Source organism: Monodelphis domestica, chromosome 5, assembly GCF_027887165.1.
Source record: "Monodelphis domestica isolate mMonDom1 chromosome 5, mMonDom1.pri, whole genome shotgun sequence".
NCBI lineage: Eukaryota > Metazoa > Chordata > Mammalia > Didelphimorphia > Didelphidae > Monodelphis > Monodelphis domestica.
This window is the reverse complement of record NC_077231.1, coordinates 36,537,957-36,557,715: the sequence shown is the minus strand read 5'-3', so window position 1 is coordinate 36,557,715 and position 19,759 is coordinate 36,537,957. Positions and strand designations below refer to the sequence as shown.

General features: G+C 38.5%; 1 protein-coding gene across 3 annotated transcripts in view; it reads right to left on the bottom strand.

The window, feature by feature from the left end:
• Positions 1–788: 788 nt before the first annotated feature.
• FAM186B (family with sequence similarity 186 member B) overlaps positions 789–19,759 on the bottom strand; it is a 35,356-nt gene continuing 16,385 nt past the window's right edge. For all 3 annotated transcript variants that reach the window (XM_056798311.1, XM_056798310.1, XM_056798312.1), the window contains 3 exons: positions 7,794–7,981; positions 4,131–4,316; positions 789–1,035 (listed from right to left, as the gene is read on the bottom strand). In XM_056798311.1, the coding sequence (XP_056654289.1) occupies positions 945–1,035; positions 4,131–4,316; positions 7,794–7,981 (465 nt within the window). In that variant the 3' untranslated portion in view covers positions 789–944. The remainder of the gene's footprint in view (positions 1,036–4,130; positions 4,317–7,793; positions 7,982–19,759) is intronic.

The following is a 19,759-nucleotide window of genomic DNA, read 5'->3' as shown; positions in this document are numbered from 1 at the left end:
CTCATGGAAGATATGTTGGAGGATTTTGATTTTGCAGGAAGCATGGGCAGAAAGATAAGGAAATCTCAGTGAATAGAATGCCAGGTCTGGAGTTGGGAGAATCTGGGTTCAAATCCAGTGTTGAACACTTTCTATGTGACCTTGGACAAGTCACAACTCTAATTGCCAAATCACCAACCACTTTTCTGCCTTGGAACTGATACTTAGTATCCATTAAGCTTTAAAAACAAAAAACAAACAAACAAAAACCAATCCAACAACAAAGAAACAAAGAAAGATATTGTAACCTAGAACCAGAAAAAGGAAGCAAGTTGCCCCAGGAAACCTTCCTGGGCTGGTCAGATGATTGCTGTTGATAACCTTCCTGACCCAACCCCATTTGGGCCCAAGAATTCCCACCACTACATCATCTGTGTACTTCCCGCTCTCTATCCTAGTGAGGGATTCATCCTCGTCCTATGAATAGTTCACCGTCTATCATACTTAGTGTTTGAATCATTCATTCATCTATTTTTAAAGCAAAATATTAAAGTATTTAGGCAGAGACACAGTGCACAGGAACTGTGCTTATAACCTCTCCCTTTACTATTGCTCATGCTTTAGATCACGCCTGCAATAACAGTGTGAATTCTCAGAAGATGGAAACAATCACTTGGGTACTCCTTAGACAATTCCTAAACCAGTACCTCTAAAGACTCTGTAATGGTCACTAGGCAACTATAATACTCACCGCCTTTGTTTTTAAAACTGAATTGGGGGAAGTGCGAGCATCAGTGAAGAGATGAAGAAAAGAGCAAAAGTCTATTTTATTCTAAGTACATACAAGTTGGAGTTCAAGGAGGCATGGAGATCCGAGGGGATGGGGCAGAGGGAGGAGGAGGAGGAGGAGGAGGAGGCGTCTCTCAAACACTGTTCAAAATCTCTATCCATATTCTTTTCTTAGTTCAGATTTCTGATATTGATTCAGTTGACTCCTCATGAATGAGTCCATGGTCGGGGTCAAAGATGGATTTTCTTTTGAAAGTGCCTGGTGATCTGAAAGAGTAAATACAGCTTCCAAAAAGGCCTTGGAGAAGTCCACTTAGGGAGAGCATGATGTGCTTTAAAAATTAGAGCTCTCCAGAACCAGGAAAGCAATGTTTACAGTAACAGAAATATTGTATGTTGATCAGCTGGGGAAGGACCAAACCATTATCAGCAACGCAAATCTCCAAGAGAACCAGAAGGACTCATGAAGAAAAATGCTATCTATCCACAGCCAAAGAAGGAACTGTGGGAATCTGGGTGCAGATCAAAGAGCACCATCTCCCACTGGATTTCCTTCATGAGATTTCTAGTGGCTGGGGGATATGTGTCTTCTATCATGGCATGAGCCGTACGGAAATAGGTGTTCCATGAGAGCCTGGGTATAACCCATATCACACTATTTACTGCCTCAGGGAGGTAGAGTGAGGGAGAAAATCTGAATTCTAAAACGTCAAAAAACAATTGTCAAAAAAAGGTTTCTAGCTACATGGCTCAGTGGATTGAGAACCAGGCTCTCGGCACAGAAGGTCCTGGGTGCAGTTTGGGCATCAGACTCTTTCCAGCTGTGTAACTCCCATTGCCTACCCTTTACCATTCTTCTGCATTAGAACCAATACACCATATTGATTCCGAGACAGAAGGTAATAGTTTTTTAAAAATTGTTTCTACATCTAACTGAAAAAAAATTAAAAAAGGAGCTCTCTGTCGCCCACTTGACTCCTTCTGACTCACCCCCTAGGAGTCGGGTTTACAATGGCATTTAGTCTGGACATGAAAACTAATCTGCCAAATTCCTGCCAAAAATATGCCATAAGGGCAGCTATTCTATCTGTGGCTATTCTGCTGACCAGGTGATTCCCCAAAGTCAAAAGTAGATGTGGAGGCTAATGAAAAGAAGTGTGACAAAGAGGTCGGGTAAATGAAAGAGGAAGGCTGGGGAGGAAGGTCGAAATGGGATGGGAAACAGAAATGCAATCGGTGGAGGCGGCCAAGAGAACAGATGCTCTCCTCCTCAGCTTTTCCCTTCTTCCTCTTGCCTATTCATTCACCCAATCACTTTTGCACACTTCCCATCTGGTTTCCTATTTCCTAGAATTTTCTAATCTTAGATTTGTTTGCTGGTGGCTACTTGTGCACAAGCCCGCATGTAACTGGGGCTCTTTCCCTTCCATGTGGTTTGCTCTCACCCATCTGTGGCTTTGTCCATGAGTGTGGCATCAAAACAAGGAATAAAGCAGAACCTGCCTTCTGGGGAATGATCTGAGGAACACCGGAAGGTTCCCCTGACCTAACAGACTCCTCATGAGGCATCACACTCCTTTGACCAGTAGCATCCTTTTCCTGTTAAATTACACCTGCTACATGGGAAAACATTACCCAGCGGCACCCATTGAAAGATGACTAATACAAAAATGAATACTATGGAACTATGTATTGAGTGATAATACGTGTATAACCCAGGGGAATTGCTCATCAGCTCCAGGAGTGGGAGAGAAGAAGGAAGGGAGACAGCAGGAACCACGTAACCATGGAAAAATATTTTTTAAAATAAAATAAAAATCATATTTTAAAAATTGATCCAACAAGGGTTTTATATGCACACACACACATATACACACACACATTGATTTATGTGATACCTATGATTGGGGCAGCTTGAAATTTTCCACACACCCCAAAAAAATTGGCACAAACAGTTGAGGTTGAAAGAAAACCAGTTTTCCCTTTGGGAAAACCAAATGACTTCTCAGAGCTCAGGCTAGGAAGAAAGGTACCATTGGCCAACTTAAACCCTCCCACCTTCTAGAAGCAGCGAGGGAACAGAAGCACTAAAGACAGTTTATAGGCCCACTCCTCAGATGGCTTAGATGCTCTCTGGGAAAGCCATCAGATAGGAGTAGCTAGGTAGCACAGTGGATAGAGAGCCAGATCAGGAGTTGGGAAGACCTGGATTCAAGTCTGTCCTCAGACATTTCTAAGATGGGTGACTTTGGGCAAGTCTTCACCCTTCTATCTTAGAGTTGTTATTAGGACAGGAAGTAAGCAACTTCTAAGCAAGTCATTTAACCCCAGTTGCCTAGCCCATATCATCTTTCTGTCTTACAACTGATACTAAGCAGGACAGCTGGGCTGTTTAGTAGATAGAGATCTGGGGCCAGAGCCTCGAGGTCCCAGGTTCAAATCTGCCCTCAGACACTTTCTAGCTGTGTGACTGAACAAGTCTTCACTCTTCTGACTTAGAGTTGTTATTAGGACAGGAAGTAAAGGTAAAAGTAAAAAAAAACATTAATTAGATATAGATAGTGGCTAAAGGGTTAGCCTGGGAGTCAAGTATACCTGGTTTCAAGTTCTGCCTCTGACACATATTAGTGTGATGTTAGGCAAGTCCCTGAATCTCTAACTGCTGAAGGCAAGTCAGTAAGTGACAGATGAGCTGCCAATATACTGTGGTGGAAGCAATTTCCACACCATGATGAAGTAAGTCATAGGCGCAGACTAGGTCTAGACCTATATAATCCTCCTTTGCCCAACACACCCTTCCCCTCCACCCAAGCTCTCTATCAGGCACGATTAAGTAAGTACAAAGGGTTAAAAAACATTATATTGTGGGGGTAGCTGGGTAGCTCAGTGGATTGAGAGCCAGGCCTAGAGATGGGAGGTCCTGGGTTCAAATCTGGCCTCAGACACTTCCCAGCTGTATGACCCTGGGCAAGTCACTTAACTCCCATTGCCTACTCCTTACCACTCTTCTGCCTTGGAGCCAATTACCAGTATTGATTCCAAGATGGAAGGTAAGGGTTTTAAAAAACAACAACAAACTATATTGTGAATAATGGAGCCAAAAGTTCTATTTATGCTGTTCTAAAGACCTAAAATATTCACGGACAACCAATTTCACATTCAAATGAGTAAATGATAGCAAACAGAAACCAACACCAGCTCCATTCAGTATATCACATGAGTTATGAAAGGTTTAAAGAACAAAAGAAAATTCTTTTGGCTTTCTTTAATGGAATTACTGAATTCTGGGTCTTGACCTTGCTCAAGCTGACCACTCTTATATTCTACATTAATTTGTAGCCCTCCACCCTGTTGAGTCTCACCTTGTTCTTAGGGATTTCAGGCATTTGTGGTAGGTAGAATGAACATCCAACTCTAGCATCCGAGGAATATCTGGAGTCCCACCCATTGGGGGCCAGATAACACCTGCTGGAGTCTTCTTTTTTACTGGATAACTGGTGCTACATAAATCAGTCTTCCAGATAGCTTCCATCTCACTCCCCTTTTGCCTAAGAGAATAAGAGAGATGAATTTAGAAGCAATAATCTCCTCTCTCTTGGGTCTTATTTTCCCTCCCAACCAAGGAGGGTCAGCCCCAGCTGCCCCTCTTGACCCTTATCCTTCCCCAGCTCTATATCTATGGTTGGAGAGGAAGAAGATACACTCAATTTCCCCAAGGGTAGGGCTTCCTTATTTCTCTAGAAAGGTTCTAGAAATAGGGATTAAATAGGACTAAACAGATATGATGTTCCTGACCACATGGGACCTGAGGGACCTTGAGATGATAACTCAATGGTCTAATACTCTGTGGAAGTCAGGGGACCAGTTTTCTCTGCCAAAGGGCTTATTTATAAAAAGTCTCTCTTAAGAAAACTGTGGGAGTAGAAACACAGAAGAAAAACATGATTTTATCTATCATTTGTTTATATGGGTATAGGATTTGGGGTTTTGATTTTAAAAGATTATTCTATTATAAAAATGAATAATATGGAAATGGGATTTGAGTGATAATACATGTATAACCCAGTGGAATTGCTTGTCAGCTCCAAGAAGAGGAGAGTGAGAGAACATGAATCATGTAACCATGAAAAAAATATTTAAAAATAAACAAATAATTTTCTAAAGTTTCTTTTAGGGGGCAGCTAAGTGGTAGCTCAGTAGATTGGTAGGCAGGCCTAGAGGTGAGAGATTCTGGGATCAAATCTGGCCTCAGACACTTCTTCATTGTGTGACCCTGGTCAAGTCACCTTACTCCCATTGCCTAGTCCTTACCAATCTTCTGCCTTGGAACCAATACACAGTTTTAATCCTAAAACAAAAGGTAAGGATTTTTTTTTCTAAACCCTTACCTTCTGTCTTGGAGTCAATACCTCCCATCTCTAGGCCTGGCTTTCAAACCACTGAGCTACCCAGCTGCCCCCTTGGTAAGGGTTTTTTAAATAATGTTTTTAATTTTTAAAAAAAAGTCTTTTAGCACATCTGCGTCTTAAGTGTGGAGAATTGGATCATTTACATAAATGAAGGAAAGGTGGGCACTAGGGAGTTGGACAGAAATGCTGGCAAAAACAACAACTATTGGTTCTAAAATGGAGAGGAATCTAACACAAGTTATCTCCAAAGCTCTAAATGATACCCTGAAATGTACTCAAGTTCATGCTCAGCTCTCAGATTAGAAATACAGCTATCTCTTCCATATTTTGGGGGCCCCATGATCCAGAAAATCTGCGTAAAAACTTTTGGCCCTTCTTTCATACCAGAGAAGAAGTCTGAATTTTTCCTTTTCTTTTAAGTGGGATTCACAGTACCTTACTATAAATTTGGGGAATAAGTATGTATTTCTGAGTTTTTATACTTTTTCTATCATTTGCTGGCCTTCGAGTTGTCTGTGGCTTCCTCAAAACTCCCCCAAAAATCTATCTGCTGAGACAAACACAGTAACTATATTAACACAACTACAAAACACTCTCCACACAATTAAAACTAGATCTAAACAATTGGAAAAGCATTGATTGCTCATGGGTAGGATGAGCTAACATAATAAAAATGACAATCCTACCCAAATTAATTTACCTATTTAGTGCCATACCTATTGAACTACCAAAAAACTTTTTTACCGCATTAGAAAAAAACATAACAAAGTTCATCTGGAGGAACAAAAGATCAAGGATATCCAAGGAAATCGTGAAAAAAAATGTGAAAGAAGGTGGCCTTGCAGTCCCAGATCTCAAACTATACTATAAAGCAGTGGGCATCAAAACAATTTGGTATTGGCTAAAAGACAGAAAGGAGAATCAGTGCAATAGACTTGGGGTAAATGACCTCAGCAAGACAATCTATGATAAGCCCAAAGATCCCAGTTTTGGGGACCAAAATCCACTATTTGATAAAAACTGCTGGGAAAATTAGAAGACAGTATGGGAGAGATTAGGTTTGGATCAACATCTCACACCCTACACCAAGATAAACTCAGAATGGGTGAATGACCTGAATATAAAGAAGGAAACTATAAGCAAATTAGGCAAACACAGAATAGTATACATGTCAGATCTTTGGGAAAGGAAAGACTTTAAAACCTAGCAAGAACAAGAAAAATATCACAAAATGTAAAATCAATAATTTTGATTACATCAAATTAAAAAGTTTTTGTACAAACAAAACTAATGCATCCAGAATTAGAAAGGAAGCAACAAATTGGGAATCTTCAGAACAAATCAAAACAATCTTCAGAACAAAAACCTCTGACAAAGGTTTAATTACCCAAATTTATAAAGAACTAAACCAATTGTACAAAAAATCAAGCCATTCTCCAATTGAAAAATGGGCAAGGGACATGAATAGGCAATTTTCAGTTAAAGAAATCAAAACTATTCATAAGCGCATGACAAAAATGTTCTAAATCTCTTATAATCAGAGAAATGCAAATCAAAACAACTCTGAGGTATCACCTCACACCTAGCAGATTGGCTAACATGATAGCAAAGGAAAGTAATGAATGCTGGAGGGGAGGTGGCAAAGTTGGGACATTAATGCATTACTGGTGGAGTTGTGAATTGATCCAACCATTCTGGAGGGCAATTTAGAACTATGCCCAAAGGGCGGTCAAAGACTGTCTGCCCTTTGATCCAGCCATAGCACTGCTGGGTTTGTACCCCAAAGAGATAAAAAGGAAAAAGACTTGTACAAGAATATTCATAGCTGTGCTCTTTGTGATGGCAAAAAATTGGAAAATGAGGGGATGCCCTTCAATTGGGGAATGGCTGAACAAATTATGGTATATGTTGGTGATGGAATACTATTATGCCCAAAGGAATAATGAACTGGAGAAATTCCATGTGAACTGGCGCAAACTCCAGGAATTGATGCAGAGTGAGAGGAGCAGAACCAGGAAAACATTGTACACAGAGACCAATACACTGTGGTACAATAGAATGTAATGGACTTTCCATTAGTGGCAATGCAGTGATCCTGAACAACTTGGAGGAATCTACGAGAAAAACCACTATTCTCAGTCAGAGGAAAAACTGTGGGAATAGAAACACAGAAGAAAAACAACTGCTTGATTACATGGGTCGAGGGGGATATGGCTGGGGATGTAGACTCTAAATGAACATCCTAGTGCAAACACCAACAACATGGAAATAGGTTCTGATCAAGGACACAAGTAAAATCCAGTGGAATTGTGCGTCGGCTGCGGGAAGGATGGGTGGAGGGAAGGGAGGGAAAGAATGTGATTATTGTAACCAAGGAATAATGTTCTAAATTGACTAAATAAATTAATTTAATAAAAATAAAAAATAAAAAAACTCCCCCCAAACGGGTAAGGACAAACTATTCAAACATCAGTGAGGGTTAATTTTTAGTTTTTGTCTCCTTCTACATGGCTACTTGGGGAACCAGAGAAAACCTTTGTTAGTCTCCAAGGCTTATTTGATCCCCATTTCTCCATCCTCCCATCAAGCTGCCCTGGTAGTAGCAGTTCCACCTACTGAGCCATCTTCAGGACCTCAGGACACTCTCTATGCCTAGTTATCAGGGATGGTCTGGGTTCTCTGGCACAAGCCCTGATGAAATGGATGTATTTCGGTGATGTTGTTGGTCTTTCCAGTTTTTTCTGTTTTTCTGGCCAAGTTATGATAACTGGAGTGTTCAGCTTCAAGGCCCAATCCTCTCGGAGCTGAAGGAAAAAGGCAGAGACAGGCTTTCAGGGAAAGGGAAGGGCAAAAAGTAGGGCAGGTTTCCTCTCAAGGATGTTGACATTACTTGGGTCTAGACATAAAAAGAATGGAAATTAGGGAAATAAGATCCAAGCTCAGTCATAGACAGAGAAACATAGAAATCAACCAAACATTGACAATTATTGAGAGTCCATTATATTCCTAGAATTGAGCTAGGTTTATGGATTTGGGCAGAATTTTCCATCATTTTTCAGTTGTGTTTGACTCTTCATGACCCAATTTGGGGTTTTCTGGGCAAAGATACTGGAGTGGTTTGCCATTTCCTTCTCCAGATCATTTTACAGATGAGGAATTGCCCAGGCAGAACCAACCAGGGTTCATATTTTTAGAGCCATTTTTAGAGATAGCAGAAAGTACACAGGGGTGAAATCAAATGATGACCAAGACACCAATCATGCTTTCACACTGGGCAGTAGACGAAATCCATCAGAAAAGTTACACTAGAGAAATCTCCCACTAAAGACAAGTCACAGACAATCTAAACCTTGAACCTGGATATTGGTAGGGAGGAAATCAACACCTGGGGAAACTGGGGAAATAGATGACATGTGGGTAACGCTTATCCAAAGGGCATACTTAGAATGCTCCTGGGAAACTGTGACCTCAAGCACTGTCCATGGTGATCACTTGAATTAATCATAAATTGCTCTTGAAATTAAAAAAAAAAATTTGAACTCAGGAAGTTGTCTTCCTGATTCCAAGCCCAGTGCTCTCTCCACTGAATCACCTAACTGCCCTCTAAGACAGGATATGATAGGAGATCCTCTTAGAAACCTTCATGAATTCTTTTTCTCTAAACCAAGCCTCTTGTTTAATAATGTGGATATAAACTGCAGAGTATGAAGGATCGTAGTTGGATGTAATGCTTCCATACTATGATATAATATGTATCAACACTTCTAAGGCAGACAGTAAATTATTCAGAATTCAAAAGTATATATATTTTTAAAACCCTTATCTTCTGACTTAGAATCTAAGTACCATTATCTTAAGTACCATATTATCTTAGAATAATAAGTACCAGTTTCAAGGCAGCAAAGCAATTTAAGGTTATGTGACTTGCCCAGGGTCACAAAGTTAAGAAGTGTCTGAGATCAAATTTGAACCCAGAACCTCCCATCTCTCAATCTGGCTCTCCATTCATGGAGCCACCTAGCTGCTCACTCAGCAAATATTTTTTTTTATTGCTGATAATGCATGATCAATACTGAGTTAGTGCTGTGGGAGATAGTTTTGTGCAGTAGAATGAGCAAAGAAGTCAAAAGTCTTGACTTTGAGTCACATATCTACCACTAGCTGGTAACCTTGAACCTCTCTTCGTGTCAGGGATGATAAAATTTGTCTTTCCTACCCAACCAAGCAGTTGTGAGAATCAGGTAAATTAATTCATACATTCCATGCTATGTATCCACAAAGCACTCTATAAATATACACTGTTATAAAAACAGAATTATCCTCTTTCTGCTCATGGGGGAATCCTAAGGTATCCTGAGGATTGGACTTTGAGGCAGAAGCCCTGTGTTTGAGTCTTTGGTTTCTGACACTTATCTTAGACTTTGGGCAAGTGACTTGACATCTCTAAGTGTCAGTTTCCCCATTTGTAATATGACACTGGATTAGATGGTTCTTTTCCAGTTCTAACATGCTGCAATTTGATAACATTAAAATCTTGTCGTCTTTTAGAACTGTAAAGAACCTTAGAAGTCATCTCCCAGTTAGGTAGCTCAGTGGAATAGAGAGAAGTCCCAGATCAAATTTAGTCTCAGTGACTACTTCCTAGCTGGATGATCCTGGGCAAGTCACTTAACTCTTAACTCTTACTTAGTATCCATTCTAAAGGAGAAGGTAATAGTTGTTTGTTTTTTTAAGTCATTTCCCCCAACTCCTCTATTATATCCATGAAAAAACTGATAGAGTTAAAATGATTTGTTCCAGGTCACATAGGAAGAAGATAGAATTGAACTCAGTTTCTCAGATTCATAATCCAACATTTGTTTCATCACATCATGCCTTCTCTCAATACAATACATTGTAAATATGGACATCTAAAAAGACATTATGAAGGCAGCTAGGTGGTTCAGTGGATAGAGAGCAAGGCCTGGAGAAGGGAGGTCCTGAGTTCAAATTTGATCTCAGGTACTTCCTAGCTGTGTGACCCTAGGCAAGTCACCATTTAATGTAGGAGGCACAGCCTGAGGCCCATTTGAGCACAGCTCTGGGCCATAGAGCAACTGATGTTTGTCATATATCTCACCTTTCAACCTGAGGCTTATAGCCTCAAGCTCCCCCTTTTCTCAAACCCCTACACAAGAAGTTTCATATAAAATCACTAATGTATGCACTCCTTGGAAATCCAAGTACAGATTGTTTTGCAAAATAATTTATCTTTCTGTAGAATCATTGTCTAGGCTCAATGAGGTATGCAGATTGCATTGTAACTGTTTAAGGCCTCTCTGTTCATTGTTACCTTTACTATATATGTGAAAAGCTTGTGCAAAATCCCAAGCTTATTTCTCTCCCTCTATAAAGCAGTCGTTACTCTCAATAAACTTACCTTGCTTGTTTTCAACCATCTTGGACTTCCTGATCCTGCTGTGCTCATATCATTCTTCTTACAACCTTTTGGGGACCTCTGATCAGACAGGTCTGGTTCCTGTCAACTTAACCCCAACTGCCTAGAATTTTACCACTCTTCCTGCCCTAGAACTGATATGGATTCTAAGATGGAAGGTAAGGGTTTAAATAAAAATTAAAAAGCTAGTTTGATATATGACTAAGTGATCAAATATGTTTTAGGAGGTTGGATTTTGAGATCATTGTAGGTCATAAGACCCCCATCACATGTCTTTGCTAGTACAGATCTGCCAGCCAGATCATACATCATCCTCATTATCATAACCTCCATGTTTCATATTTATACAGTAATTTAAGGTATACACAGCACCTGCCATGTCTTCTATAGTCTGAGACTATCCTGACACACAAAATGACAGAATATGTCCTTGTTAGAGAGGAGAGAAATGAAATCTCACAACACTCATTCAGCAACAAGAACAAAACAGCTGGAATGGCACATATCCATGAGTTCAGTGCCCATAGCCAAAGGAATTCTATCAATTCTGACATTTATTCACATCTAACCAACTCCTAATTAGTGTATTCAAAAATGCCTGGGTGGTGTGCATTTGGTCTTAAAGCAACAACAACAACCACCTTAACTTTCTGTCTTAAAGTCCAAGGCAAGACATTATAAACTGTAAGGGCTAGGCAATTAGGGTTAAGTTAAGGGTCTATCTGCCTGATGGGTACATCTGTAAAAGACTCCAAACTTCCTTTGTCTACTCAATATAAAACATCACACCTCACCCCTAGGCCACTTGAAACTAATTCCTAGTTCTAGAACAAAAGGATTTTCTGGGATGTGAGCCAGAACAAGCCTGAGACCCAAGGATGATGGTGAGGTGCAAGCAAAAATCTCCTTGAGTCTTTTTCCTATTTCTAGTGAATATTCTATTGGTGTTTTAATGCTATTAATAAATGGGATAGTTAGATTAGAGGGAGTTAGAGCTATTTTTCAGTTCCTTGAGATCTAGAACAGGAACTTATTCAGAAATGCATATAACTCTTGGTTACCCAGTAGCTGATGATCCTACCCTGCTCTAGGTCTCCACCCAAGCAGGTTGAGGCCAGAGAAGATGACAGAGTCCCTCATATTTCTGAAAGTCCTGCCAGAGATTTCTGACATTGGGCTTAGTATAGGCTAGCTTGTGACCAGTAATATTAGTACAGCCCACTGGCAAGTGAGAAGATATAAATGGAGGTTCCAGAGTTTCATTAAAAGGAAAACTCTAGACAAATGATGAATTTTTAAGCAGCTGCTCTTAATGAATAAAGTTGTAAATAAACATTTGTTTTGTGATGCTTTGAAAGATTCTGAGGCCATGTACAAAACTTCACTTTAGATTAACCAATATTTATCAAATGCTTCCTATATTCGGTTTTTTAGATGTGGGTGGTGGAGATACTAAAGGGAAGAGAAGCATTCCCTACCCATAAGAAGCCTGCAATCTAATTGGGAGGAGGATCAAACCTGTAGAAAAATGTAATTCATTGCCTGGGACACCCCAAGACTCTAGGCTTGGGGGACCAGGTACTGACTCCAAAAAAGGTAATTTTCTCCTTTTAATTTGTTGTTCACACCCATGGGGGGTGGGGATCTCTAAATAATAACTCATGCAATTCCACAGAGTTGGCTTACAACTTTCCTCAGTTCCCATAAAACCACATGGGGTGGCAAATGCTTACACCACCTGAGAAGACTTCTATGAAGATTTATATGAGCTGATGCAGAATGAAGTGAGGAGCAGTATGAGAATATTGTTTATAATAATAGCAATATTTTAACAATAATCTACCATGGGACTTCGGGTTAAGATGGCTACAGTGTAGAAGCAAGGCTCTTTCTCTCCTCATCACTGACCAATATAAAGTGCCTCAAAAGGACAAAAAAAAATCAGATGAGCAAAGGGGCTCCATTGTAGAACTTGGCCTTAAAGGTAGATGGGATTTGGGCATTTCTCCCACCAAAATTTGAGTTGATCAACCCTCCTCCACTACACCTACAGCACCAGAGTTAGAGCACCAGAATCAGAGCAAAGTACAGGGCAATCTGTAGGTTCTTGGGAGCTGGCTGAGAACACTATGGACTTATCCCTGAGACCAGATAAACTTGGGACCCCAGGAGGCTGAAGAACATAGACCTTGGGCACAGAGATAGAGTAGAGAGGGGCAGCACACAGCAAAAGCCACAGAGACTCAAAGAATAGCTTCAGGGCAAAAACTTCTCCATAGCTCCATATACAGAGAACCTGTCCTCCTCACTCAGACTTCTGGCTGGGAAGGGAAGGAAAAAAACAACAAATCAATGGCCAGCAATGCCCAAGAAATACAATCTTCAACCACCAAAAAGAACAAGAGAAAGGCATTGACCTTCGATAATTTTTATGGAGGAAAAATCCAGACTAAAAAGAGGAGACAGCAGAGGACAACAAACAAGTAAACACATCAAAACCTTCCCAAAAAATGGAAATTGGTCACAAACTCTTAAGGAGCTTAAGTTTGGATGAACCAAATGAGAAAGACAGAAGAAACTTGGCAAGAAAAGTGGGAAATAGTTCAAAAAGAAAATAACAGTTTAAAAGACAAACTCCACTTGGAAAAAGAAACCCAGAAATCAAATGAAATGATAAGCAAATTAGAGACCAGAATTGAACAGCTGGAAGCCATAAAAAGCAGAATAGACCAAACCAAAAAGGAAAAGCAAATGATCATAGCTGAAAACAAGTCTTTAAAAACCAGAATTGGACAAGTAGAATCTAATTATCTCACAAGACAACAAGAATTAATAAAGAAAAATCAAAAGAATGGCAAAATAGAAGGAAACATAAAATATCTCACTGAGAATATGGTTGACTTGGAAAACAGGTCCAGGAGAGACAATTTGAAAATCATAGGCCTACCTGAAAACCTGGAAATAAACAGAAATCTTGACATCATACTACAGGGAATTATCCAAGAAAATTGCCCTGATGTTCTTCAACAAGAGGGCAAAATAGACATTGAAAGAATCCACCTTCTACATTAAGTCCTCAAAAGCCAACCCTCCAGGAATGTAATTGCCAAATTCAAGAGCTTCCAAGCTAAGGGGAAAATATTAAAAGAAGCCAGAAAGAGAAAATTCAGATATCAAGGAGCACCAATCAGGATTATACAGGATCTGACAGCCTTAGAATAAGATATTTAGAAAGGCAAGAGAATTGGGTCTTCAACCAAGGATCACCTATCCATCAAAATTGACTACTTCCAGGGCAAAATATGGGCATTCAAAAAAAATAGAAGATTTACAAGTATTTGTAAAGAAAAGACCAGAACTAAATGGAAAGTTTGATATCCAAACACAAAAATCAAGAGAAACATGAAAAGGTAAATAAGAGAGGGAAAAGGGGGGGGGGAATTAATTTTGTTCTTTAAGGGCTTCAATGAGGACAAATTATTTATATTCTTATATGGAAAAATGTTATTTGGAACTCTCAAAAATTGTATTCACTATTATAGTAGTTAGAAGAATTATTCATAGGTAGAGGTTGGGGTACTAAGTGATTTAAGATGATATGCAAAAAAAGAAAAGGGGTGAATAGAAGATGGCTCCAAGAGAAACTTGAAGGAACAAGAAAAATAGGATAATCTATACCACACAAAGAGATGCATGGGAGGGGGAGGGGATTTAGTTACTATTATAAGAAGGAGAGGAAGAGAATGCTAATAGGTAATACTCAAACCTTACTCTCAGTTGAATCAGTTCTGAGAGGGAAGATCATCTAGATCCATTGGGGTATCAAATTCTTATACTATAGGGAAGTTGAGAGGGAAAAACCAAGGGGGGGGCAGTAGGGTGAGGAGTACAAAAAGGGAGGGAAAGAGAAGGGGGAGGGGACTTAATAAACCCTAAAAAATAAAAGGGTAATAAAAAGGGAGGGGATGGAAAGGGAAGTAAAATAAGGATGGGTATCAGGGGGGGCCTGATTAAAAGCAAATAACTGGTGTAAAAGGAAATAGTGAAAGAAAAAAGAGCAAAACTAGGAGAGGAAATCAAAATGTTGGGGAATACACAAGTGGCAATAAAAACTCTGAATGTCAATGGGATGAACTCACTCATAAAATGGAAGCAAATAGCAGAGTAAATTAGAAACCAAAATACTACCATATGTTTTCTACAAGAAATACACGTGAGGCAGATAGACATACACAGGGTAAAAATTAAAGGCTGGAGCAAAATCTATTGGGCATCAGCTGAGAAAAAGAAGGCAGGAGTCATAATCATTATCTCTAACAAAGCCAAAGTAAAAATAGATTTAATTAAACAAGATAGGGAAGGTAATTATATCCTGATAAAAGGCAATATAGACAATGAGGAAATATCAGTACTCAACACATATGCACCAAATGGTATAGCATCCAAATTTCTAAAGGAGAAACTAGTGGATCTTAGGAGGAAAAGATAGTAAAACTATACTAGTGGGAGACATAAACCTACCTCTATCAGATATAGATAAATCAAACTAAAAAATAAATAAGAAAGAGGTAAGAGATGTGAATGAAATCTTGGGAAAATTAGAGTTTAAATTATGTGGAGAAAAATAAATAGGGACAAAAAGGAATACACATTTTCAGCAGCACATGGTACATTCCCAAAGATTAACTATGTACTAGAGCATAAAAACATGGCAAACAAGTGCAGAAGAGCATAAATAATAAATGCAATCTTTTCAGATCATAATGTAATAAAAGTAATAATTAGTAAGGCTATATGGAGAGACAAATAAAAAATTAATTGGAAATTAAATAATATGATTCTCCAAAATCAGTTAGTTAAAGAACAAATCATAGAAATAATTAATAATTTCATTGAAGAGAATGACAATGAGGAGACATCAGATCAAAATATATGGGATGCAATCAAAGCAGTACTCATGGGAAAAATTATAGCCCTGTGTGCATATATCAACAAATCAGAGAGGGAAGAGGTCAATGAATTGGGCATGTAAATTTAAAAACTTGAAAGTGAATCTCCAGATAAAAACTAAATTAGAAATCCTAAAAATTAAAGGAGAAGTTAATAAAATAGAAAGTGAAGGACTAGAAGCTGATACTTTGAAAAAGCAAATAAAATAAACAAAGCACTGGTTAATCTAATAAATAAAGGAAAGAAGAAAACCAAATTAACAGTATCAAAGATGAAAAGGGAGGCCTCACCTCTAATGAAGAGGAAATTAAGGCAATCATTAAAAAACTACCTTGCCTAATTATATGGCAATAAATATGGCAATCTGGGTGATATGGATGAAATGTTTACAAAAATATAAATTGCCTAGATTAACAGATGAAGGAATAGAATACATAAATAATCCCATATCAGAAAAAGAAATTGAACAAGCCATCATAGAAAAAATCCCCAGGGCTGGATGGGTTCACAAGTGAATGCTATCAAACATTTAAAGAACAACTAATCCCAATATTACATTAACTATATGACAAAATAAGCAAAGAGGGAGTTCTACCAAATTCCTTTTATGACACAAATATGGTACTGATTCGAAAGCCAGGCAGATCAAAAACAGAAAAAGAAAACTACAGACCAATCTCCTTAATGAATGTAGATGCAAAAATCTTAAATAGAACATGAACAAAAAGACTCCAGCAAGTGATCATGAGGATTATTCATTATTATCAGGTGGGATTTATACAAGAAATGCAAGGATGGTTCAATATTAGGAAAAACATTTGCATAATTGACCATATCAATAAGCAAACCAACAAAAATCACATGATTATCTCAATAGACACAATAAAAGCCTTTGAAAAAATACAACACTCATTCCTATTGAAAACACTAGAAAGTATGGGAATAGAAGGACCTTTCCTAGAAATAATAAGCAGTATATATTTAAATATATATATATTTAAAACCATCAGCAAGCATCATCTGCAAAGGGGATAAATTAGAAGCCTTCCCAATAAGATCAGGAGTGAAACAAGGACTCCCATTATAACCTCTATTATTTAACATACTAGAAACACTAGTAGTAGCAATTAGAGAAGAAAAAGAAATTGAAGGTATTAAAATAGGCAATGAGGAGACCAAGCTATCACTCTTTGTAGATGATATGATGGTCTACTTAAAGAATCCCAGAGAATTAACTAAGAAGCTAGTGGAAATAATCAACAACGTTAGCAAAGTTGTAGGATACAAAATAAACCCAAATAAATCATCAACATTTCTATATATTTACAACATATCCCAGCAGCAAGAGTTAGAAAGGGAAATTCCACTCAAAATCACCCTAGACAATATAAAAAATCCATTTGTCAAGACAAACACAGGAATTATATGAACACAACTACAAAACACTTTCCTCACAATTAAAACTGGATCTAAACAATTGGAAAAACATTAATTGCTCATGGGTAGGACGAGCTAACATAAAAATGACAATCCTACCCAAATTAATTTACTTATCCAGTGCCACACCTATTAAACTACCAAGAAACTTTTTTTTTACTGAATTAGAAAAAACTATAATAAAGTTCATCTGGAATGATCAAGAATATCAAGGGAAAATCAAAAGATCAAGAATATCAGGGGGAATAATGAAAAAAATGTGAAGGAGGAGGATTTTAAGATGCATTATAAAGCAGTGGTCATCAAAACAATATGGTACTGGTTAAGAGACAGAAAGGAGGATCAGTGGAATAGACCTGGGGTAAATGACTTCAGCAAGACAGTCTATGATAAACCCAAAGATCCCAGCCTTTGGTACAAAAATACAGTATTTGACAAAAACTGCTGGGAAAATTGGAAAACAGTATGGGAGAGGTTAGAGATCAACATCTTGCATCCTACACCAGGATAAATTCAGAATGGGTGAATGACTTGAATATAAAGAAGGAAACTATAAGTAAATTAGGTAAACACAGAATAGTATACTTGTCAGATCTTTGGGGAAGGAAAGATTTTAAGACCAAGCAGAAAAAATTACAAAATGTAAAATAAACAATTTTGATTACATTAAAATTAAAATGGTTTTGTACCAACGAAACCAGTGCAACCAAAATTAGAAGGGAAGCAACAAATTGGGGAAAATCTTCATAACAAAAACCTTTGATAAAGGTCTAATTACTCAAATATAAGGAGTTAAATCAATTGTACAAAAAAATCAAGCCATTCCCCAAATGATAAATGGGCAAGGGACATGAATAGGCAATTTTCAGATAAAGAAATCAAAACTATTAATAAACACATGAAAAAGTGTTCTAAATCTCTTATATTAGAAAGATGCAAATCAAAACAACTCTGAGGTATGAAACATTCTATCCTTGAAGGGATGGTGTTGATGATGTTGAGATACCAAGGTTGATTTGAGTCCTTAGTACCTCTCAGTGAGATGGGACTTGTCAATCTCCCAGATAGGTTTGTAAAAACAGGACAGGGATTTATTTTTGAAAACAAGGTAATATGAAGGGGAGGATTAAGGAATTAGGGTTCCCTACATCTAAGGGGTTCTAGCTAGCCTCCCAACTCCTAAAATCTCACGGAGATGTCTTCTTTTTCTTCCACACTCCCTAGGCCCTGATCTATCTAAATTTCCAGGGCTAACTGACTAACCTGTCTCTACTTAATCCTCCCAGATTACTTTGTAGGATAAAATAGGTCTTTATAGTATCTTCAGGGTTAACCTGAAGACTTCAACCCTAGTTCTTAGGCCTGAGTTGGCTTCTAGCCTTCCCAACCTAGACAGTTTTGTACAGGCTAGACAGTCACTGATCTTCTGAGTAGACAGGTATTTTCAGCATGCAGGAACACTTGTGATTTTCAGGCAAGGATGGGTTCTCTCCAGTCAGGAACATCAGAGGTACAGATATTCAGCTCCAGGGGATAGGAAACCAAATCTCCTCAGCTTCAGAGAGAGAGAGGAAGTTCCAACTCCAGACAGCCCAGAAACAGGAAGTCCAAAAGCCCCCCAATAACTTCTAGTGTTCACTTTTTATCCCTTCTCTCTGTTCTAGAACTGAGCATCATTAGTTCTTGGCATGCGGCTGGGTCCAGCACACTTCTCTCTTTGCAAAATTTCTCTTTCACATGTTTTAACCCCATTTCTCTTCTTCCCTTATTGCAAGTACCACTTCATACCTAGCAGATTGGCTAACATGACAGCAAAGGAAAGTAATAAATGTTGGAGGGGATATGGCAAAAGAGGGACATTAAGGCATTGCTGGTGGAGTTGTGAATTGGTCCAACCATTCTGGTTGGCAATTTGGAACTATGCCCAAAAGGCTTTAAAAGACTGCCTGCCCTTTGATCCAGCCATACCACTGCTAGGTTTATATCCCAAAGAGATCTTAAGGTAAAAGACTTGCTGTGCTCTTTGTGGTAGAAAATAAAAAAGGAAAATGAGGGGATGCCCTTTGATTGGGGAATAGTTAAACAAATTGTGGTATCTGTTGGTGATGGAATACTATTGTACTGAAAGGAATAATGACCTGGAGGAATTCCATGTGAACTCGAATGACCTCCAGGAATTGATGCAGAGTGAAAGGAGCAGAACCAAGAGAACCTTATACACAGAGATGGATGCACTGTGACACAATTGAATGTAATGGACTTCTCTATTAGCAGCAATGCAATGATCCAAGGCATTTCTGAGGGACTTATGAGAAAGAATGCTATCCACATCCAGAGAAAAAACTGTGGGAGCAGAAACAGAAGAAAAACAACTGCTTGATCACATGGGTCGATGGTGATATGATTGAGGTTGTAGCCTCTAAATGATCATCCTAGTGCAAATATCAATATAGAAATAGGTCTTGATCAATGACACATGTAAAACCCAGTGGAATTGCTTGTTGGCTATGGGAAGTGGGTGGGAGGAGGGGAGAGAAAGAACATGGATCATGTAGCCATGGGAAAATTTTCTTAATCAATAAAATTAAACAAAAACAATAATCTACTGTGAAAGACTTTAGCTACTCTCATTGACACAACAATCCATGACACATCCAAAGGACTCAGGGAAAAATGCTATCCAGCTCCAGATGTGGTGCTCTGATGAATTCTGACTGCAGATTGAAACATACTTTTTTTTTTGCTATGATTTTTCTTA